This window comes from Bubalus kerabau, chromosome 2 (genome assembly GCF_029407905.1).
Source record: "Bubalus kerabau isolate K-KA32 ecotype Philippines breed swamp buffalo chromosome 2, PCC_UOA_SB_1v2, whole genome shotgun sequence".
Lineage (NCBI taxonomy): Eukaryota > Metazoa > Chordata > Mammalia > Artiodactyla > Bovidae > Bubalus > Bubalus kerabau.
Window position 1 is genome coordinate 191,601,738 of NC_073625.1, and position 21,025 is coordinate 191,622,762.

General features: G+C 55.0%; 1 protein-coding gene across 6 annotated transcripts in view; it reads left to right on the top strand.

Moving 5' to 3' along the window:
• COL18A1 (collagen type XVIII alpha 1 chain) overlaps positions 1 to 21,025 on the top strand; it is a 96,355-nt gene that overhangs the window by 45,161 nt on the left and 30,169 nt on the right. For all 6 annotated transcript variants that reach the window (XM_055569839.1, XM_055569834.1, XM_055569835.1 and 3 more), the window contains 2 exons: positions 12,168 to 12,715; positions 20,127 to 20,216. In XM_055569839.1, the coding sequence (XP_055425814.1) occupies positions 12,168 to 12,715; positions 20,127 to 20,216 (638 nt within the window). The remainder of the gene's footprint in view (positions 1 to 12,167; positions 12,716 to 20,126; positions 20,217 to 21,025) is intronic.

Below are 21,025 nucleotides of genomic sequence, written 5' to 3' on the forward strand. Positions count from 1 at the left end.
GCCGGACGGGGCCTCCTTTCCAGGAGGAGGCGGAGGTCTGGGGAGGCCTAGAGGCAGGCTGAGACCAGAGGTCTGTATGTGACAGCAGGTCTCCCCTGGCCCCAGGATCACATGTCACATGCGTGTCAGAGGGGAAACGGAGGCATAGACAGAGATAGACCACTGAATTCTGCTCCCAGTCACTGGGCCGCAGCGTCTCAGGTCCTTTCTGTGTCCCAGCCTGCATGATCGAGGGGCCCGCAGGGGTGGGGGGCTTGCTGCTCTGAAAGTCCAGAAGTCTTGACCACCCAGCAGTCAGTGAGTCTGAGGAGCTCACAGGGGCCCCGCCAGCCGGCCTGTGAGCTCCAGAGCCTCTCCATTCCTGGGCAGAGAGAAGGTCACTCCCTCCTGGGGGCCATGTCCCCCCCCGGGACTGCACCCCCAGCACCATGTGGCCAGTAGGGGGTGGACAGGCCACCACAGCTGCTAGGCCCCCCAGCTCCCTCTGCGTCCATGGTGGGGCTGGGCCCTCGAGCAGAGCCCACTGCCGATTTGCACTGCTGGCCTGACCTGTCCTTGTCCCGCTGTGTGTGTCCTGCCCCCGCAACCCTGTGGTGTTGTGGGGAACAGCCTCGACCTGCTCACTGGTCTGCAGAGTCACTGGGCTTTGGAGCTGGCCCAGGGCAGGGAGGGGTGGCTGCCCTGGACCCCGAGAGGGAGTGTCACCTGCTGGGCTCCTGGGGAATGTGTGTGGGTGATTCCCTGGCCAGCTCTGGGATGCAGCGAGGAGGAGCACACGCCAGGGCAGGGCAGGAACAAGTGCCCACGACAGGTGGAGTCCACCCCAAGGAAGGAGAAAACCAAGGGAGAGTGGGGAGCGGCTGTGGCTTCTGTATACAGATGGACGGGACACTGGTCGAGGGGTGATGGTGACTGAACCCTGGGTGTGAGCAGGGTGGCCAGAAGGGCATCCTAGGAGCAGCCTGGGCAGGCTGTGCTCCAGGAGGGCATCTGAGGTGTGTGCAGAGCCCAGGGCCTGCGGCAGCCCCTGTGAGCAGGGCCGAGGGCAGAGCAGGGCTGTGCCCAGGTATGTCAGCACAGACGGCGTTGACCTTACCCTGCGGGGGGTTGTCCGCCGTGAGCCACGTGTCCCCCTCCCCCCCAGTCACTGCTCAGAACATCCTCATGCTGGGCTGGCCTGGGCCCTCTCTGCCCTGTCCCTGCCAAGCCCAGGGGGCTGGGGCAGCCCTGCAGGGAGCTGTCCTTCTAGGAGGACCCCAGTCCCATCCAAAAGCCCACCTCCTCTTCCTGTCCCATAGTGTGGGGGGTGAGGGTGGGGCCCGGCGTGCTCTCCAGGGCCCTGAACACACACACATCCTTCTTCTGGGCCTTGGGCAGGACCCAGGTCCCCTTTGGGTCAGGGATCAGCTGTAGCGGGCCTAGGACTGGGGGGGGGTTGGGGGTGGGCCTCATGAGGGCAAGGCCCTGGCCAGGCTGCGTGGGGTGTGGAATTTCCTTGACCATAGCTTGCCTGAGGAGTGGCCTGAAGGGACTTCCCACTGGACATCTGCTCACATTGGCAGGGCCCCTGCCTGTGAGGGAGGCCGTGTTCTGAGCGGAAGCCTGGGAGATGCTCTGTTGCACTTGGATGTCCGTCACCCCAGGGACCCATGGGCCCAGGGCTGGAGCATTCCCCCTCCGCTGGCCTCTCAGTGGCAACCACCCACCCACTCCAGTCCCTTGCACTGGGCTGGACGGTCCCTCTGCCCCTGTGTGCTGGGGAAGGGGCCCTGGGATGAGACTGTCTCTGACTGAGTCCCTCAGGCTGCTGGCATGTTGGGGCCACAGGGTAGGCTGGGGTGTGCGCAGGGTATCTCTGGGGGGTGGCCAAGCCAAAGGTGCTAGATGCTGCCTCCCCGGGCCCCAGCAGACTCCCTGCAGGGCTCCACCCCTGCCTCCATGGCACCAGCACCCCCGTCTGTCCTTCCCCCACCTCCCAGCAGAGATGGGTCCCCTGTGCCGGGCCCCAGGGCCATATGGCCGGTAGGGGAGGGGAGTGGCTGCTGCCATCAAGGCCCCATCAGCTCCGTCTGTGTCCATGGTCAGGCTGGGCCCTGAGCTGCGCCCTCTCCCCTCCGAGTAGCCTGGCCCATCGGAGTCAGGCTGGGAGTGTCCCGGTCCCCTCCCCTCTCTGTGAAGGCAGCACACCGTTATTATTTATTATAATAATATTATTATTATTTATTCTGAGGAGACCCTCAGAATAAAGTGAGTGAGGCCCCACATAGGGAGGGTGGGATACGTCCATCTCAGCTCCTTCTGGGTCCCTGCCAGGTGAGCCAGCGAGGGGGCTGTCCCCCTATGAGTGAGTGAGGACCAAGCTGGGGTCAGAGGGATGGGGCGGGGCCCCCGCCTGGAAGAGGCAGGTTTTGCAGATGAGCGGGCTCAGCCTGAAGGAAGGAGCGTGCAGAGTGGCCAGAGCTCAGAGCGGCTTTTTCTCCTGCAAACCACACACGCTGGCCCCAGGCCGCCCAAACCTGCCTCTCAGCCTCTGGGGCCACCGTGCTTGTCTCATCCTGGGCTGCTTCTCCTCTGCGTTAGATTTTCATCCCAGGCAGGTCGTGAGCACACTCATCAAGGTCCAGGCCTCACAGGAGAGGGCTGGACTCAGTGCCCTGCGGATGGAATGTCTGTGGATTCACACAGATGTGGTGTGTGTGTCCTAGGCCCGCGGGGACAGATGACCACAGACTCGGGGGCTCCAGTGAACATAGATGTGTAACCTTTGGAGTCAGGAATCTGAAATCAATCTCTTGGGGCCAGAAACAAGGTGTGGGGGGCTGCGTTCCTCCCGGGGCTCAGGGAAGGCTCGGTCTCTGCCTCTTCAGCTTCTGGAGGCGCCTGCATTCCTTGGCTCACCGCCCTCCCTCCATCGTCAAGCCTGTGGAGTCGGCCAGCCCTTCTCAGGCTGCTCTGGCTCCCTCCTGGCTGGGAGAGCTCTCTGCTCAGGGCGTAGGGGGGTTGGGTGGGGCCCTCATCCTGAGGGCTGGAACAGCTGGTCACACCTGCAGAGCCTCAGGCTCCAGATGCTGCAGGACCGACATTCTGGAGCCAGTTACTTGGCTCCATTAGTGCGTTTGTGCGTGCGTGTGTGTGCCCACACGTACGTGAGACTCTCACTTTGTGGATGTGGGGCCACGTTCTGTCTCTGAAAGTTCCCTCTTCCTGCACAGTCTGGGACGTTCCCCCATGTCACTGGGGGGTGGGGTGGAGAGCCCATCTCATCCTCCCCATTTCTTCATTTCTCACATGTTCACGTCTGTGTTAATGACTCGCATGCGGCCTGAGAGCCCCCGTGTGGCCTGGCTTTGGGTGCTGGGTGACACCCCATGTGGAATGCAGAGCTTTCTTCAAGGGCTGCTTGGATGTCGTCGGCATTTTCTCTGCCAGATCACTAGAAATGTTCCCCAAGGCCAGTAGGCTCCCCTATGGCACGGGGGCCCGGCACAGGGCTCCCTCCTGACCACCTCCCTAGCCCCAGGGCCACGGGCTGCATGTCACCACAGCCACGGACTGTGCACCACCAAGGCCGTGGCGCACGTGCAGATTCGAGTGTGATGAACGTGTTGGCGGGGATGCGGGTCTCCATCCTCTCAGGAGGACTCCCAGCCCCGTGTGTCCCTGAGACGCTCGTCCTCCATGTGTTTTCTCTGTGCTGCTGGGTGAAACCCCCACAGCCTTCTTGACTCGGTGATCACTGCCGTGTGCGGGGAAGGGACAGGATGGCCTTTCTTTAGACACGTGATCAGGTTGTCTTACCGCGGTGGTCGCGTCCCATCTCATGGGGCAGTGGGCGGGGAGAGAGCCCCCAGGAGCTGCATCGTGAATGAGGACTCTCTCCCCTTTCTGCTGTGTACACAGGGCGGGATGGGGCTTATCACGTCTCAGTGGGCTGTGAAAATAACCGTCCCCTTTGTCCCACTTAGTGGCTTTCATCTAGAATTCTGTTTTATCTGATGTGGTGTTGCAATATTTGCTTACTTTTCTTGTTATCCTCTGCCTGATGTTTTGACCGTATTTTTCAGAGCAGCTTTAGGTTCACAGCAAACCTGAGAGGGGGGCACGCAGAGTTCCCGTGCACCGCCTGCCACCCCCGCTGTCAGCACCCTCATTTGAGCCTGCATTGAGCTCTCATAATAACCAGAATCCAAACGCTGTGTGCTGGACAACATCTTCATCGCCCTACAAATCCTCTGTGCTCCACCCGTTCACCCCCAGCCCCACCAGTTCCTGGAAACCATCCGTCTTTGGACTGTCTTCATAGTTGTGCCTTTTCCAGAGAGTCATATAGTCAGAATCATACAGTCTGCAGCCTTTTCACATTGGCTTCTTAGTCATTATGCATTCAAGATTCCTCTGTGTCTTTCTTGACTTAATAGCTTGTTTTTAGTTGAATGATGTTCCACTGTAGGGATGGACTGCAGTTTATTTATTCATTCATCCACTGAAGGGCTTCTTGGTTCCTTCCAGGTTTTGTCAGTTATGACTTGTTCTTGTTGTTTAGTCACTAAGTCATGTCCGACTCCTTGTGACCCCATGGACTGTAGCCTGCCAGGCTCCTCTGTCCATGGGATTCTCCAGGCAAGAATACTGGAGTGGGTTGCCATTTCCTCCTCCAGGGGATCTTCCCCACCCAGGGATAGAACCCGCCTCTCTTGTGTCTCCTGCATTGCAGGTGGGTTCTTTACCCGATGAGCCATCCAGGAAGCCCCCATTTATCAGTAAAGTTTCTAGAAACATCCATGTGCTGGTTTTAGTGTAGATACAGGTTTCAGCTCCTTTGGGTAAATATCCAGAAGCATGATTGCTGTTTCCTGTATGTTTAGTTTCTTAAGAAACTACCAAACTGTCTTCCCAAGTGGCTGCACCATTCTGCACACACCCCACCTCCTCCAGCAGTAATGAGAATTTCTTTCGCTCCACATCTTTGCCAACATTTGGTGGTGTTACTATTCCAGATTTTGGCCATTCTGGCAGGTGTGTAGTGAGAGCTCATTGTTGTTTTATTTTGCTTTTATTTTATTTTTTGGCTGTGCCATGTGACTTGTGGGATATTAGTTCCCTGACCAGGGACTGAACCCGTACACCCAGCAGTGAAAGTGAGGATTCCTAACCACTCACCTACCAGGGAATTCCCTTGTTTCAATTTGCATTTTCCTGATGACAGCTGATGTGGAGCATCTTTTCAATCTGCCATCCGTACCTCTTCTTTGGTGAGGTGTCTGTTTCGATGTTTTGTGCATTTTTCAGTCAAGCTGTTCATGTTCTCGTTGTTGAGATTTAAGTGTTCTTTGTATATTTTGGATAAGAGTCCTTCGTGTGATGCCTGTTTTGCAGTTTTTTTTCCTCCCAGTCTTGCTTGTCTGCTCATTCTCCTAACGGTGTCTTTTGGAGAACAGATGTTTTTCATTTTTAGGAAGTCCAGCTTGTCAGTTCTTTCATGAATTGTGTTTGTGTTGTATCTAAAAAGTCATTGCCAAAAGCGCGATCATTAAGCATTTCTCTCCTATTATCTTCTGGGAGTTTTATAGTTTTGCACTTTACATTTAGATCTGTGATCCATTGTGAATTAATTTTTGTGAAGGGTATAGGGTCTGTGTCTAGATTCTTTTTTTTTTCTTCCTGTGATATCCCGATGTTACAGCACCATTTGTTGAAAAGACTATCTTTTCCCCATTATACTATGTTTGATTTTTTAATTCAATCTTGGCTATATTTATATGGGTCTCTTTCTGGGCTCTCTATTCTGTTCCATTGATCTACTTGTCTCTTCTTTTGCCAAGACCACACTGTCTTGATTCCCATAGCTGTATCAGTTTAGTTCAGTCGCTCAGTCGTGTCTGACTCTTTGCGACCCCATGAACCACAGCATGCCAGGCCTCCCTGTCCATCACCAACTCCCAGAGTCTACCCAAACCCATGTCCATTGAGTAGGTGATGCCATCCAACCATCTCATCCTCTGTCGTCCCCTTCTCCTCCTGCCCCCAATCCCTCCCAGCATCAGGGTCTTTTCCAATGAGTCAACTCTTCACATCAGGTGGCCAAAGTATTGGAGTTTCAGCTTCAGCATCAGTCCTTCCAATGAACACCCGGGACTGATATCCTTTAGGATGGACTGGTTGGATCTCCTTGCAGTCCAAGGGACTCTCAAGAGTCTACTCCAACACCACAGTTCAAAAGCATCAGTTCTTTGGTGCTCAGCTTTCATCACAGTCCAACTCTCACATCCATACATGACCACTGGAAAAACCATAGCCTTGACTAGACGGACCTTTGTTGGCAAAGTAATGTCTCTGCTTTTGAATATGCTGTCTAGGTTGGTCATAACTTTCCTTCCAAGGAGTCAGTGTCTTTTAATTTCATGGCTGCAGTCACCATCTGCAGGGATTTTGGAGCCCCAAAAATAAAGTCAGCCACTGTTTCCACTGTTTCCCCATCTATTTGCCATGAAGTGATGGGACCGGATGCCGTGATCTTCGTTTTCTGAATGTTGAGCTTTAAGCCAACTTTTTCACTCTCCACTTTCACTTTCATCAAGAGGCTCTTTAGCTGTTCTTCACTTTCTGCCATAAGGGTGGTGTCATCTGCATATCTGAGGTTATTGATATTTCTCCCGGCAATCTTGATTCCAGCTTGTGCTTCCTCCAGCCCAGCGTTTCTCATGATGTACTCTGCATATAAGTTAAATAAACAGGGTGACAATATACAGCCTTGACATACTCCTTTTCCTATTTGGAACCAGTCTGTTGTTCCATGTCCAGTTCTAACTGTTGCTTCCTGGCCTGCATACAGGTTTCTCAAGGGGCAGGTCAGGTCGTCTGGTATTCCCATCTCTTGAAGAATTTTCCACAGTTTACTGTGATCCACACAGTGAAAGGCTTTGGCATACTCAGTAAAGCAGAAATAGATGTTTTTTCTGGAATTCTCTTGCTTTTTCCATGATCCAGCGGATGTTGGCAATTTGATCTCTGGTTCCTCTGCCTTTCTGAAACCAGCTTGAACATCTGGAAGTTCACGGGTCACATATTACTGAAGCCTGGCTTGGAGAATTTTGAGCATTACTTTACTAGCGTGTGAGATGAGTGCAATTGTGCAGTAGTTTGAGCATTCTTTGGCATTGCCTTTTTTGGGATTGGAATGAAAATCGACCATTTCCAGTTCTGTGGCTACTGTTGAGTTTTCCAAATTTGCTGACATAGTGAGTGCAGCACTTTCACAGCATCATCTTTCAGGATTTGAAATAGCTCAACTGGAATTCCATCACCTCCACTAGCTTTGTTCATAGTGATGCTTCCTAAGGCCCACTTGACTTCACACTCCAGGATGTCTGGCTCTAGGTAAGTGTGAGTGATCACACCATCGTGATTATCTGGGTTGTGAAGATCATTTTTGTACAGTTCTGTGTACTCTTGCCACCTCTTCTTAATATCTTCTTCTGCTATTAGGTCCATACCATTTCTGTCCTTTATTGAGCCCATCTTTGTATGAAATGTTCCCTTGATATCTCTAATTTTCTTGAAGAGATCTCTAGTCTTTCCCATTCTATTTTTTCCCTCTATTTCTTTGCACTGATTGCTGAGGAAAGCTTTCTTATCTCTCCTTGCTATTTTTTGGAATTCTGCATTCAAATGGGTATATCTTTCCTTTTCTCCTTTGCTTTTCACGTCTCTTCTTTTCACAGCTATTTGTAAGGCCTCCTCAGATAGCCATTTTGCTTTTTTGAATTTCTTTTTCTTGGGGATGGTCTTGATCCCTGTCTCCTGTACAATGTCACAAACGTCCATCCATAGTTCATAAGGCAGTCTGTCTATCAGATCTAGAGTCCCTTAAATCTATTTCTCACTTCCACTGTACAGTCATAAGGGATTTGATTTAGGCCATACCTGAATGGTCTAGTGGTTTTCCCCACTTTCTTCAATTTCAGTCTGAATTTGGCAATAAGGAGCTCATGATTTGAGCCACAGTCAGCTCCCAGTCTTGTTTTTGCTATAGCTGTGTGCTGCTGCTGCTGCTGCTAAGTCACTTCAGTCGTGTCCGACTCTGTGTGACCCCATAGATGGCAGCCCACCAGGCTCCCCCATCTCTGGGATTCTCCAGGCAAGAACACTGGAGTGGGCCGCCATTTCCTTCTCCAATGCATGAAAGTGAAAAATGAAAGGGAAGTCGCTCAGTCATGTCCGACTTTTCGCGACCCCATGGACTGCAGCCTACCAGGCTCCTCCGTCCATGGGATTTTCCATCAAGAGTGCTGTGTAGTAAGTCTCAAATCAGATAGTGTCACTTCTCCAACTTTGTTCTCCTGTAAGTATTGAGTTGGTCTTTTCCTCTCTGTATAAACTCAAAGTTGATTTGTTGAAAGCCCCAAAATAACTTGCTCTGATTTTTATTGGGATTGTATTGAATCTATAGGTCAAGTTGGGAAGAACTGATATCTTGACAATGTTGAATCTTCCTATCCATGAACATGGAATATTCTGCATTTGTTTACGTCTTCTCTGATTTCTTTTGTCAGAGTTTTGTAGTTTTCCTCATGTAGATCTTGTGCATATATTTGTCATACTTATGTGTAGTATAAATATAAATATTTCATCTTGGAGGTGCTAATGTAAATGGTATCATGTCTTAATATCAAATTCTACTTGTTCATTGACAGTATACGGAAAATGATTGACTTTTGTACCTTAATCTTATATCATACAAACTTGCTATATAATCAGTAGCTCCAGGAGTATTTTTTGAATAATTATTTTGGATTTTCTACAGTTTGATTTTCATGTCATCTGCAGATTGACAGCTTTATTTCTTCCTCCCCAACCTATGTGCTTTTATTGCCTTTTCTTGTCTTATGGCATTACCTGTAATGTTGAAAAAGAGTGGTGAGGGGGCATCCTTACCTTGTACCTGATTTTAGTGAAAAAGCTTAAAATTTCTCACCAGTAAGTATGATGTTAGCTGTAGCTTTTTAAAAAATATTTATCAAGTTGAGGAAGTTCACCTTTATTCCTAGTCTACTGAAGGTTTTTATCATAATAGGTGTAGGATTTTATGAAATACTTTTTCTGCATCTATGATTCGACCATGTGGTTTCCAGTTCTTTAGCTTATTGATGTGATGGTTTCCATTAATTGATTTCAAATGTTGTTCAGTCACCAAATCGTGTCCGACTCTTTGGGATCCCATGGACTGCAGGCTTCCCTGTCCTTTATCATCTCCTGGAGTTTGCTCAAACTCATATCCATTGAGTCGGTGATGCCATCCAACCACCTCATCCTCTGTCACCCCTTCTCCTTTTGCCCTCAATCTTTCCCAGCATTAGAGTCTTTTCTGGTGGGTCAGCTCTTCACATCAGGTAGCCAATGTATCAGAGCTTCAGCTTCAGCACCAGTCCTTCCAATGAATATTCAGCGTTGATTTCCTTTAGGATTGACTGGTTTGATCTCCTTGCTGTCCAAGGGACTCTCAGAAGTGTTCTCCAGCACAATTTGAAAGCATTGTTTATTTGCTGCTCAGTCTTCCTTATGATCCAGCTCTCACATCCAAACATGAATACTGGAAAAACCATAGCTTTGACTAACCAGACCTTTGTTGGCAAAGTGATATCTCTGCTTTTTAATACGCTGTCTAGGTTTGTCATAGCTATGTTGAGCCAACCTTATGTACCTGGGCTAAACCCCACTGGGCCCTGGCTGGTCTGTTTGCTGGAAAGGAAACTGTCTTCAACTAGGCAACTCCCCTGATTCCTTGATCTGAGGCGGGTGTGGCTGTCCAGAGGGTCTCAGCTTGCCTAGGTGCCACCCACTGTGTTCCCAGGAGGGTGCTACTTGGAGCTCCCAGAGCCCAGCTCAGGCGCTCGCTAGCTGGAGAGATGCTGGTTTCCACCCCGAGACAGCTGGGCCAGTGCCTCGGGCCAGCGCCTCGGGCCAGCGCCTCCAGCCCAGCAGCTGCCAGATATGCATGGAGGTGTGGCTACAACCACCCCTCCCACCCCCACCCCTGCTCAAGACGCCTGTAACTGGAGACTGAATCAGTGATCTCAGGGCTGTGGCATTCTGAAGATTACTCCCAATGGGAACCATGGAGAATTGCACAGAGAGGAAATGGGAGAACTTTGGGAAGGAGTTGCTCATGCATCTCTGGAGTCCCTGGGGCTGTCTTCCAGCCAGGGGCCCAGGGCTGCTGTGTCTTAGCATCCTTAATCTGGAAAAGTTCTAGCTGCCCAGGAGGAAGCGTAGGGCTGGGGTACATCCACGCTTAACTTCCGGGATGGCTGAGATGGGGCACCAGGGCTACTGGCACTCAGGCTGCTGAAGGCCCTTGTTCCTTAATCTTAGGGCATCTCCCTGAGTGGACACTGGGGTCCTGGGCACATCTGATGCAAAGGGACCGTACAGCCACACCATCTGGGTGGACAGTGGTGTCCGTCTGTGAGCAGAAAGTGACAGCTGGCCTCCAAGAGCCCAGGGTCTTTGTGAAGGCCCCCTGCCCTGGTGAGGGTCCATCCGCCCCGGGCAAGTGCTGAGGCAGGCCATTGTTCCACAGGGCTGCTGTCTGCCCTGGCGGTTGCTGCTTTTCATCTGCATAATGATCTCACCTGCAAAGGGTAGAGTGAGGCTGAAGGGGAGCCCACAATGCAGGAAGTAAGGGCTGCTCAGAGGCAAGATGCCGCTGTCCTGGTGGGGCTAGTCTGGCAGCTACCCCAAACCCTCATCCTCATGTGGGCTCTGCTGATCTCTTCTCTTCTCATAGTTTGTCCTCTGGGGACTCTTTGAGAGACACAGCTTCTCTTTGGAAGTTGGGGTCCAACGTTTGTTCCCTCTGCTCCAGGGAGTCCAGGTCAGCCTGACCCTGCACTCTGGGGCCGGACTCCAGGCCCTACCACACACGGACACACTGACAGGGCCACAGTGTCACCTGCATACACAGCCGTGTGCATACTCGGCTTAGTTAGGACACCCATACGCCAGCAGCTGCCTCCCAGAAGAGCTTCTCTGTGTACCGCATTTTGGGGGCAGAGCCCACCCAGGTTGTGGGGGGAGGGCCTTGAGAGGAAAGGCCTGGAGGCTCCTTGCCCCTCTGCCTGGCAATGTCCAGGGAAGTCCCTGGTGAACGGGCCTCTCCCAGAGCTGGTGTTTACTTTCCTGTGTTGGGCAGCGGCCACAGCCCCTGGACAGAGAGATAGGCCCTGCTTTCCCCCAGCCTTGAAGCCCCTGGTCCCAGAGGTTGCCAGTCCAGGCTGCGGATGGCACCTGCCCACCTGGGAAGCAGCCCTGTTCGGGCAGGTGCAGGCACCAGGGCTGTGTCCCAGCCCGGGCCCATGCCACCGAGGGGGCTCCATACAGTCGGGTATTGCTGGAGAACATGTACCCGTGACACTGACCCCCCGAGGAGGGGGAGGGATGTGAGCGCACAGAGAGTCTGAGAGGAAGGATGAGACTGTGTGGGACGGGGAGCCTGGGCAGTGCGGGAGGGAGAAAGCTGCCCTCCCTTCCCCCATCACAGCCCTGTCCAGGCCGGGTGGTGGTCGTGGCGCCCAGCAGGAACACAGGGCAGTGAGCACCAGCCCTGCGAACAGCCACCACCCGGTAAAACCCACAGGGCTGGGAGGCTTGGGTGGGGTTTGCTGCACCACGTGTGGGCAGACAGGGGGACCACAAGCCTCAGAGGGGCTCCCAGGAAATGCAGCACTCTTATCCTCTCCCTTCCTGGGAGTGTAACTGTTTCCGGGCTTTTCCTAGTGTGGACTCAGCTCAGGGCAGCCCTGTGTGAAATCTTTCTCTTTTGTATGTCAGGTATGCCATGTGACTCAAGTGTGGGAGCGGGGGCGGGGACCAAGTCCCAGTGTGGAGTCTGAGCAGGGGGTTGGGAGTGGAGGAGGGATGGAGCTCCTTGTGCTAACTTTAGGGAGGCGGGGTCCACCGCAGGCCACGCCCCTGCCTGTCCCGCCAGGCTGGTTTTGGAGGGTCTCTGCGCCCCACTTGGAGGAGCGAGCCTGTGGGGGTGGGCGTGGTGCCTGAAGGAACAGGTGGCTGTCTGTCCCCTCTGGGGCGGTGGTGGGGGCAGGTGCGAGATGGCCCGGGCCTTGGTTTCCCCAGTGGGCGCGGCCTCACTGCTGTTGTTGTCTCCGCAGACGCCGAGGTCGTGGAGGTAGGGCTCCAGCAGCTGCTCGGGGAGCCCCCGCCGTGGCAGGTGGCCGTGGTGCACGACCCCGACGTGGGGCCCGCCTATGAGTTCGGCGAGGACGGCAGCGGTGGAGGCCAGGCGGCCCGGAGACTCCTGCCCGGCGCGTTCTTCCAGGACTTCTCGCTGCTTGTGCGTGTGCGGCCGGCCTCGGCGCGCGCGGGCGTGCTCTTTGCGGTCACAGACCCGGCGCAGGCGGTGGTCTCGGTGGGCGTGAAGCTGACGGCGGCGCGTGGGGGGCGGCAGGACGTGCAGCTGCTGTACACGGAGCCCGGAGCCACCCACACGCGCACAGCCGCCAGCTTCGAGCTGCCCGCGCTGGATGGTCGCTGGACGCGCCTGGCGCTCAGCGTGGATGGTGCCTATGCCAGGCTCTTCGTGGACTGTAAGGAGGTCCAGGGCCAGCCCCTGGCGCACTCGCTGCACGACCTGCAGCTGGAGCCCGACGCCCGACTCTTCGTGGCCCAGGCCGGTGGAGCGGACCCTGAAAAGTTCCAGGTAACTATGATGGCCTCCACGCCCAGGGGCAGGGGGCAGGGAGCTGGGGGTGGATGATGGCCACTGCTGCCTGCGCTGCAGCAGCTCCAGGGACAGGCAGAGCCCGGGTTACACAGCCATCAGGACCCTCGGCCCACCCTGCTCCCTCTGGGCGTTCAGTCCCTGCTGGTCTGAGACCACTGCCTTCACGGGATGCCCATGTCTGCCACGTCCAGGCCCCCACCCTGTGTGTGCATATGCCTATCCACATGGGTGCCCCGTGGTGACCCTGGGCTCCGGGCCCCACCCCACCCCATCAGTGAGCAGGGGCTTTATTCTCCTGTCAACCGACCCCGCACAGTGAAAGAATTTCAGAACAGCAATGGAGGGCTGAGTGTGCGCCTGTCTGGGGGCTGTCTGCACACCACCCCAGCTGGACCAGAGGCTTCAGGCCACGCACCAGCATTCTTCCTGCTGGTTGTTTTTGCCAAACTGTGCAGTGGCCTCATGGCTGGTGAGCCCCAGGGCAGGCCTTCTCTTCAGAGCAGCAGGGGCAGGATTTCCCCGGTGGCGACCGGCGAGCAATGGTCCCCGTCGTGTCCCCAGGGAAGCCCCTCCCCCAGGCCTGGACCCGACATTTCATTTCTGGGGAAGGCGGGTCCCAGATGCTACTGGAGTCCTTCTCCTGGGTCCTCGGTGACCACACTTCTCGGAACCTTTGGCCGAATCCTGCCTCCTGGAAATCCTGGCCACCCTCAGACCTTAGCAGGTCCCTGAATTCGAACACTGCAACTGGCAAGCACGCCCACCCAGCAGTTCAGACAGGGTTCCCTGTGTGTGCAGTGGGGGATGTGTCCACAGGGGACAGAAAGTTAATTATTGCCCAGACAAAGGCTGCTTGATTAACGTTGTTCTAAGTCCTGGTGACTCGCTTCTGAAAGCTGACCTTTCACCTTTGGCAGGGACTTTCACCCAAGGGGTCTGGGAGCCAGTAAGACTTTGATACCAAACTGAGCCTCTTTGTGTTTTCATTTTCATCCTCAAACTTGATGAAGTGGAGATAAGTCAGAGGGAGCCGTGCCCTGGGAGAGGGGCTGTGTTTACTGGTGATTTGTTGTGAGAATTCCCAGGCTTCTCTAGATTGGAACTCCCTGCCGCACCCCGCCTCCCCCACCCCTGCCATGAGTTCTATTTTTCTTAACAATTGAAAAGTTGCTCATGTGCAGGTGGGGACAGGGGCTGCCTGTCTCACGGTGCTAACGGAGGTCACCACCTTTCTGCAGCAAGGACACCCAGATGCCTCTTCCCTCAGCCCTGCCAGGCTGCGGTCATCTCTGCAAAACACACTTGCTAGTCGTATATGTAGACTAACAGTGTCTGGGTGTTTTAATTTGCATTTCTTGGTTGTTAGTGAAAACAAACTACTATTTCACATGTTTACTGGTTATCTGTATTTCTTCTTGTGTGTCTGTTCATGTCCTTTTCATTTTTGTTTTAATAGTTTCAATTGTTTCTTATTAGTTTGTGTGAACTCTTTATATATGAAAGATACTGATCGTTTGTTTTATACACTGTAAATTTTATTCCCCAGTTTTTCTCTTGCCTTTTCACCTAGTCTTTTTTGCCCCCCACCATTGGGATATTTAAAATGTTTATGTGGTTAAATCTAGCCTGTAGAACACACCCAGAAAAATCTTTAAAGGTTAGAGAGACAGAGCAGAGGAGATTGTAAGGTCGTTCCATCTAGCTCTGGCTGGAGCCCTGCTTGCGGTGAAGTTGCTGTCCCCCCTGATGTTGCCTGGTCACTTCCAGCGAAGTCCAGTGCAGTGTGGCCCCTTTATTCCTCAGACTCCAGTTCCAGGAATCTCTCTGTGGGTGTTTGATCAGCCTCCAGCCGGGTGAGAGGTGAAGCGTGCTGTCTGGGGAGGAGTAGATAGGTCGGCTTAGGATAGCGTTTGTCAGTTCTTCTGAACCGAGACTCTTGGGAAAGAACCACTCACGTGTGTGACAGGCAGGACTTGGCAGAGGTGCGCACAGAGCTCGGAGTGTGCGATGAGCCAGAGTGTCATGGCTGGTGGTCTCGAGCAGGTGCTCAGCCCCTCGCTGACCCCCACGCTCAGCCCGGCACCTATTCTGAAGATGCTCGCAGAGCCTTTGTTGTTTTCTCCCCAAAATTATGAGCGTCCTTGGTGTTTTCAGGTTCATTCTTCTCCTTGAGCTTAAATGGTAATAAATATCTCTTAGGAAATTCCTAATTCCACCCAGTGCAGGACAGGGAGGCCTGGCATGCTGCAATTCATGGGGTCGCAAAGAGTCGGACACGACTGAGCGACTGATCTGATCTGATCTGATTTGTTATAGTGTTTGGCTTAAAACATTAATTCAGCGCTTTTTCAGTATTTATTACCTCATCCTTTCTTTGTCTTACCTATTTCAGATACCCTGTGGTCAAGTTTTCTTGACTTAGTTTCTCTTTGTTGGAAATGTCCCTGTTTTCTCATTCCTGTCTGCTTTTCTCTGTGTGAAACCACCTTCCTCTTTACCCAGGTTTCCGTGGAGGTTTAGTCACGTGTTTGTTCAGACCCCGGGGCCCTCATCTGAAACTGACACTGGGCCAGGACAGGACTGGCTTGGGCTTTCCAGGCCGCACTCCAGCTGTGCTCCTCATGTTGAATGTTCACTGCTTCTGTTCTGTGATGATGGTGCTGGAGGCTGTGAATTTGCCTCAGCAGGTGGCTTTGCTGGCCACATTATATAAAAAGTGTTGTTCAGTCGCTAAGTCATGTCTGACTCTGCGACCACATGGACTGCAGCATGCCAGGCTTCCCCGTCCTTCACTATCTCCTGGAGCCTGCTCAAACTCATGTCCATCAAATCAGTGATGTCATCCAACCATCTCATCCTCTGTCATCCCCTTCTCCTCTTGTCCTCAGTCTTTCCCAGCATCAGGGTCTTTTCCAATGAGTCGGCTCTCCGCCTCAGGTGGTAAAAGTATTGGAGCTTCAGTTTCAGCATCAGTCCTTCTGATGAATATTCAGGGTTGATTTCCTTTAGGATGGACTGGTTTGATCTTCAGAAGTGATTGATCCACTGAAGCGAAGAGATGCCCACTGGCCACACTAGGTTTGGGCAGGCTTGGACAGAGGATGGTAGCAGAGCAGGCAGGGAAAGTGCTGGTGACCTCTGACACCCCCAGTTCTCCTGCTGTGGCCCCCAAGCCCAGCCACACCAAACGTGCTGCTGACTGAGGGCAGCTCGGGGCACTCAAGGTCATGGTCGCCGGCTCCTCCCAGTACCCATCTGTCAATCATCTGAAGCGACCTGAATGGGTAATGTAACCTGTTTGTAGTCCTGCAGTAGTCATGCCATTGCCTGAAGGAGATGCTTTTAATAGAATTTCATGCAAATAGTCCAGGAGCTGGGGCTTCATACAGGAAACCGGTGAGATGCCACTTGGTCCAGGACGTGTGGAGAATGGGACAGTGGTGGTGTGGCCCAGTCACAGTGACAGCTGGAGTAGGTGACAAGGGAGCAGGCGGTGTGGGGGTCAGCCAGCAGAGGAAGGAGAGGCAGGGGATGAGGTGGGGCAGTCAGGTCCGTGGGGGCTGCAGTTCACCCACCCCTGTACAGGTGCCTTCAGCCCCATGGCCTGGGGCCAGGACAGGCCCTGTGAGTCAGGGGGCCCAGAGAACCCTGGGCTGCCAGATAGGGGTCCCAGGGAGGCAGCCCCAGCACCGGTGACGAGGGACAGGCTTTCATGTCGTGGGGCTGTGGTCGTCTGCACACGGCTCTAAGACCAGGGGCCCTAGTGAGGTAGTGACAGGCAGATTTCAAATGGTCTGGATTTCATAACATCCGTCAAGTCCATCCAGCGTTTGCAGTGGGCCCGGTGACCTCTGGGCTACTGATGTCTCCCCAGCTGACCATGGCTCAAGCCCCAGTGGGCAGGCCAGTTGGCTGGGGGCCTGGCTCCTCTGCTCCCCATTCCAACCCAGTCTGGCGGCCTCTTGCTGAGCGGCCACCCTGCTGGCTGGCAGTGTGGGGGCCAGAGCGCTGCGGGCCTGCACTCGTGGCAGCCTGGCCTCACGGGACGGTATCAGCGTGGGGACGGTCACGTCCAGATGTCCAGTGCTCTGACCTGTACCTGCGGGAGCCTGGTGGCCTGTCCCCCACTGCTGCCTCATGGTGTCTCCCCGGGGTGTTCAGAGTGTGGCTTTCTGGAATCTTAACCTCTGTGCCTCCCCGTGGATTCTCAATCTTGATGACTCTCTGTCATCTGAGGATGCCTGTTCCCCCTTCAGCACCACCCTCAGCTGGGCAGGCTGAGAATTTCCATCCCTAACACACTGCTGCCTCCTCCCTGAGCCCCGGGGCCAAACCCCTGCCTTTTTAAGCCCAGAAAGGCTTATGCTTCCTGCAGGCGGTGGTGAGCTGGTGCCCAGAGAGGGGGGGGCACCTGTGTGTGCTGCCCACGCAGGAGAGCAAGTGTGATCACTGCGTTCCTGCTTCTGGCCTGTGCCCCTTACACACATGCTCTGAGCACACGCACATGTGTGCCCTCCTGCAAACAGGCCCTCCACACAACACTCCTGGCAGCTCACTGCCCTCCATGGTGGTTGGAGCGTCTCTGGATTCAGGGGGCGGGCGGGGAGGACATTCCTCCATGGAGTGGACCAAACACTGCCCCCGCCACATCCCCTTCTCATGGCCAGGTGGCCCGTCTGTCTTCAGACCGGAGCTCCAGCCATGGGTGGGCTGCTTGCCACCAGCCCCTTTCAGCCTCCCGCACCCTCAGCTGGGTTCTGCCCCTGGGTTCCATGGACTGCATGGGACCAGGGACCCCGATACCTGCTGCCTAAGCCTTCTGCACAGTCCTGAGCCATCAGTCAGGCTGTCCTGTGTCCCCCCCCCCCAGTGACCTCAGCCCTGGACACAGCCTGGGCTCCCCAACAGATGCTGTGAGGAGGGGCCAGCCCTACTCTAACTGTGGACCTTGCAGGGATCTGCCAGATGGTTCAAGATCCCGAAAAAGACAGTGGCATTCTGCCCTGGGGGGCAGTGACAGGGGACTGAGGGAGGCAGGGGTGGAGTTGGATACGAAGGGGCAGAAGCAGCTGGGCTCAGCTGTGGCTGCAGCATCTGCTCTGGCTCAGCTGGAGCCAGGGGTGACCTCAGACGGAGCCAGTGCTTCTGTGCCCGGCCACCTCTGGGAAGATACGGCCGCCTCGCCCCTGCCGTGCAACCACCCGCCAGCCGGGGGATGGGCCCTGGACAGCAGAGCTGACCCTGTCCCACGCTCCACCAGCCCCCGCCCCCTGGGCTGTCAGCTTCCCCTGGAGGCCTCTCCAGGCCGTCCTGCCGAACGTCCTGGAACCTCTGGGCATCCTGTATCTGAGAACCGAGCCGCCTCCTGGCGTGGTGTTGGGGTCAGAGCTGCCGGCTCCCCAGGCAAGATGGGCCTTGACCACTAAGCCACAGGCACTTTAGCCCTTGAGCTTCTGGAATGAGCTGTGGTCAAGTGGAAAAAAACGGTCAAGATGGCCTGTGGTCCCACCAGTGGGCACTGTTCTCGCTGCCTACGGAGACTGACCAGCAATAGGAAACCATCGTTGGTGACTCAGTACCCCGTCCCCCATCGGCTGGTGAGGCGGGGCAGCATTGGGAAGCCCAGCAGTGGACTACCAGTTACTCCTAGGTCAGCCCTCGATATTGCTTGAGAAAAGGGGTGTCATAGTGTGCTGTGGAGCTGAAGTCACCTGCCTGCCCCCCACCTGTGCGCTCGGCCCCTCCTCTCCTCACAGGCCTGGCTGGGAGTTGTACTGGGGACACGATGACTTCATGGTAGCTGGGGGATGCGGGGGTCTCCCTCAGCCCCCTACCTGGGCCAGCTGACTTCATTCGCCTCCCAGGAGCAGGTGTTTGTGCCTGAACATGCACACACACACGTGTGCACATATGCACGTGTGCACATACACACAAGCACATGGATACAGGTGCACACATAACTATGTGCATACCTGCATGACACATTTATACACTCATACACACACACGCACATCCATTTGCACACGTGCCACAAACATGTTCACACACAGACCTCACTATCAGTGGAAGCAGAGATGCAGGGGGGAATATGGAGCTGGGCAGACCTGGCCCCTGGAGGTGCTGATCCTTGGGAGGGAGTCCAAGAGGGCTTCCTGGAGGAGGTGGCCTGAGCTGAGCCTGGAGATAGGAGTGGAGCACTCAGGCGAGGACTCTTGGGGACACCCGGGGTGTTAGTCGCTTGTTGTCATGTGGGAGCAGGAGGGCCATGAGATGGAGGTCAGTGATGAAGGGAGTCTGAAGGGCACTTAGAGGAAAAACCATAAGCTGGTCGAGTGAACATGCGGCCCCAGGACATCCCACCCGCTGCCTGTCTTTGTACAGCCCGCAACCTCAAAGGGCATTTACGAGTTCCAGTGGTTGGGAAAAACCAAAGAAGACTATTTTGTGATGCGTGAACGTTTCAGTGTCCCGCACAGTCTGGTTGGAGCAGCCGCGTCCAATGTCCACAGACTGGTTCACATCCCAACACAGCTGCAGAGCAGCAGCGACAAAGACCTGAAAACAGTCATCATCTGGCCCTTGACCCAGGAAGTGTACCAGCTCCTGACCTAGGCTGGCCCATTTTTAAGAGCTATGAAAATGTGCCTCTTAGAAGCAATGCAATGTGGTCTCTCTTTAGAAGATGCAGTGATCCATCCCCATGAATGAAGATGTTAAGTAGAAAACAAAAGAAATACCAGAAAAACATTTGTGAACACTCAGAACCTCCAGGCAGGAAAGCTTCTAGAAAGGACACCGAAGGCCTGGATCCTGTGGCCTCGCGCACGGGCCCGAGATCTCGACCACGATTCAGAACGTGCGGTCGCGTCGCCCTCTGGGAGCAGGACTCCTTGCAGTGGAGGCCCCGGTGTGACTGGGCTGAGGTCCTTGGCCATCATGCTAGCCCAGCTGCCCGTGGCCCTGCCCTGCCTCAGACTTCCTGTCGGAGTGGGGATCCCAGTCCTCTCCACAGGCAGTTGTCCACACTCATGGTTCAGGACACTGCCCAGCAGGTCCCTGCTGCCCCCAACCTCCCCCTGCCCAGTGCCGTCCACCTCACGCCCCGAGGGGACGCTGCCTCCGGGGACACTGCACGCCGATGACCTCTTCTCTGCTCCTGCTGTGTCCAGGTGCCCGGTGCAGCGCTGGGACCACATGAGGGAGTGCGTGGCACCACCCAGAGGGTGATGAGCATCCTTGGGAAGAGAGAGGGAGTGGGTGACGTCACCCCCTGCGATGTCTCTGCTGGACCTGACCTCAGACATGCCTGGCTCTGAGCTGGGCCCGGCCTGAGTTGGGGTCTTCTGTCCCAGGACCCCTGGTGACCCTCCCCTCCCTCTGTGTTCAGGGTCTGATCTCAGAGCTGAGGTTGCACAGGGATCCTCAGGTGAGCCCCCGGCAGTGCCAGGACGAGGACGAGGACGACGATGATGATGGGGTGAGTGGCCACTGCCTGGCTCGGGCGGGGGGCCCCCTCCTCCTTCTCCCCTTTGCTCTGTGGGAGGAGGGGCCCAGGCCAGGATGCGGTGGGCCTTTCCTGGAAGCCCCAGAATGATTGGGACCAGAGAGGTCTTTGACAGTTGCCACTTTGGGTGGATGTTACCCATGATCACGTTTCTAACTGCCCATAACGTCACCCTGGGGACCCCCAGGTGAGCCTCCCTTGCCTGGAACTTTCCGCATAGAACATGAAAGTTAAATATCATGCCTGGGGAGCCCATTGGGTGGTAGCATCACTGGTGGTGGCCAGAGCAAAAAGTGTGTGTGTGTGCGGTCACGTGTGTGCGGTCACGTGTATGCGTGCACACAGTCCCTGGGGCCTAAGGCAGAAGACACACTGGTTCTCTGTGTGAAGGACAGATGGGCAGAAGACCTGTGTCCCCGGGGTGGCCCCAGGTCCCAGCAGCTCCTGTGAGCCCAGCACTGTGAACTGGGAGACGATCCAGCCGCATGCAGTGACTGGCCCAGGGAGTGGGGCCTGCAGCCATGTCCCAGCCCCGAGGGTCCCTGTGCAGGGCCTCCCCTCCGGACCGTTTCCCAGGATAGTGCCCCGGGACAGGAGAGGAAGGGATACCCTCCGAGCGGGTCTTTGGGTGTCTGGCCTGGGGCCACACTGGTTTCCTAAAAGCCATTCATCCTAAGAAGCCTGATGGACACGAGTGTTGTCGATGACTGGCTGACCTCCTCATGGCCTGCCCTCCCCCTGACCCTGAGCTCCCGGGGCGCTGGGGGCTTCAGCCATCAAGT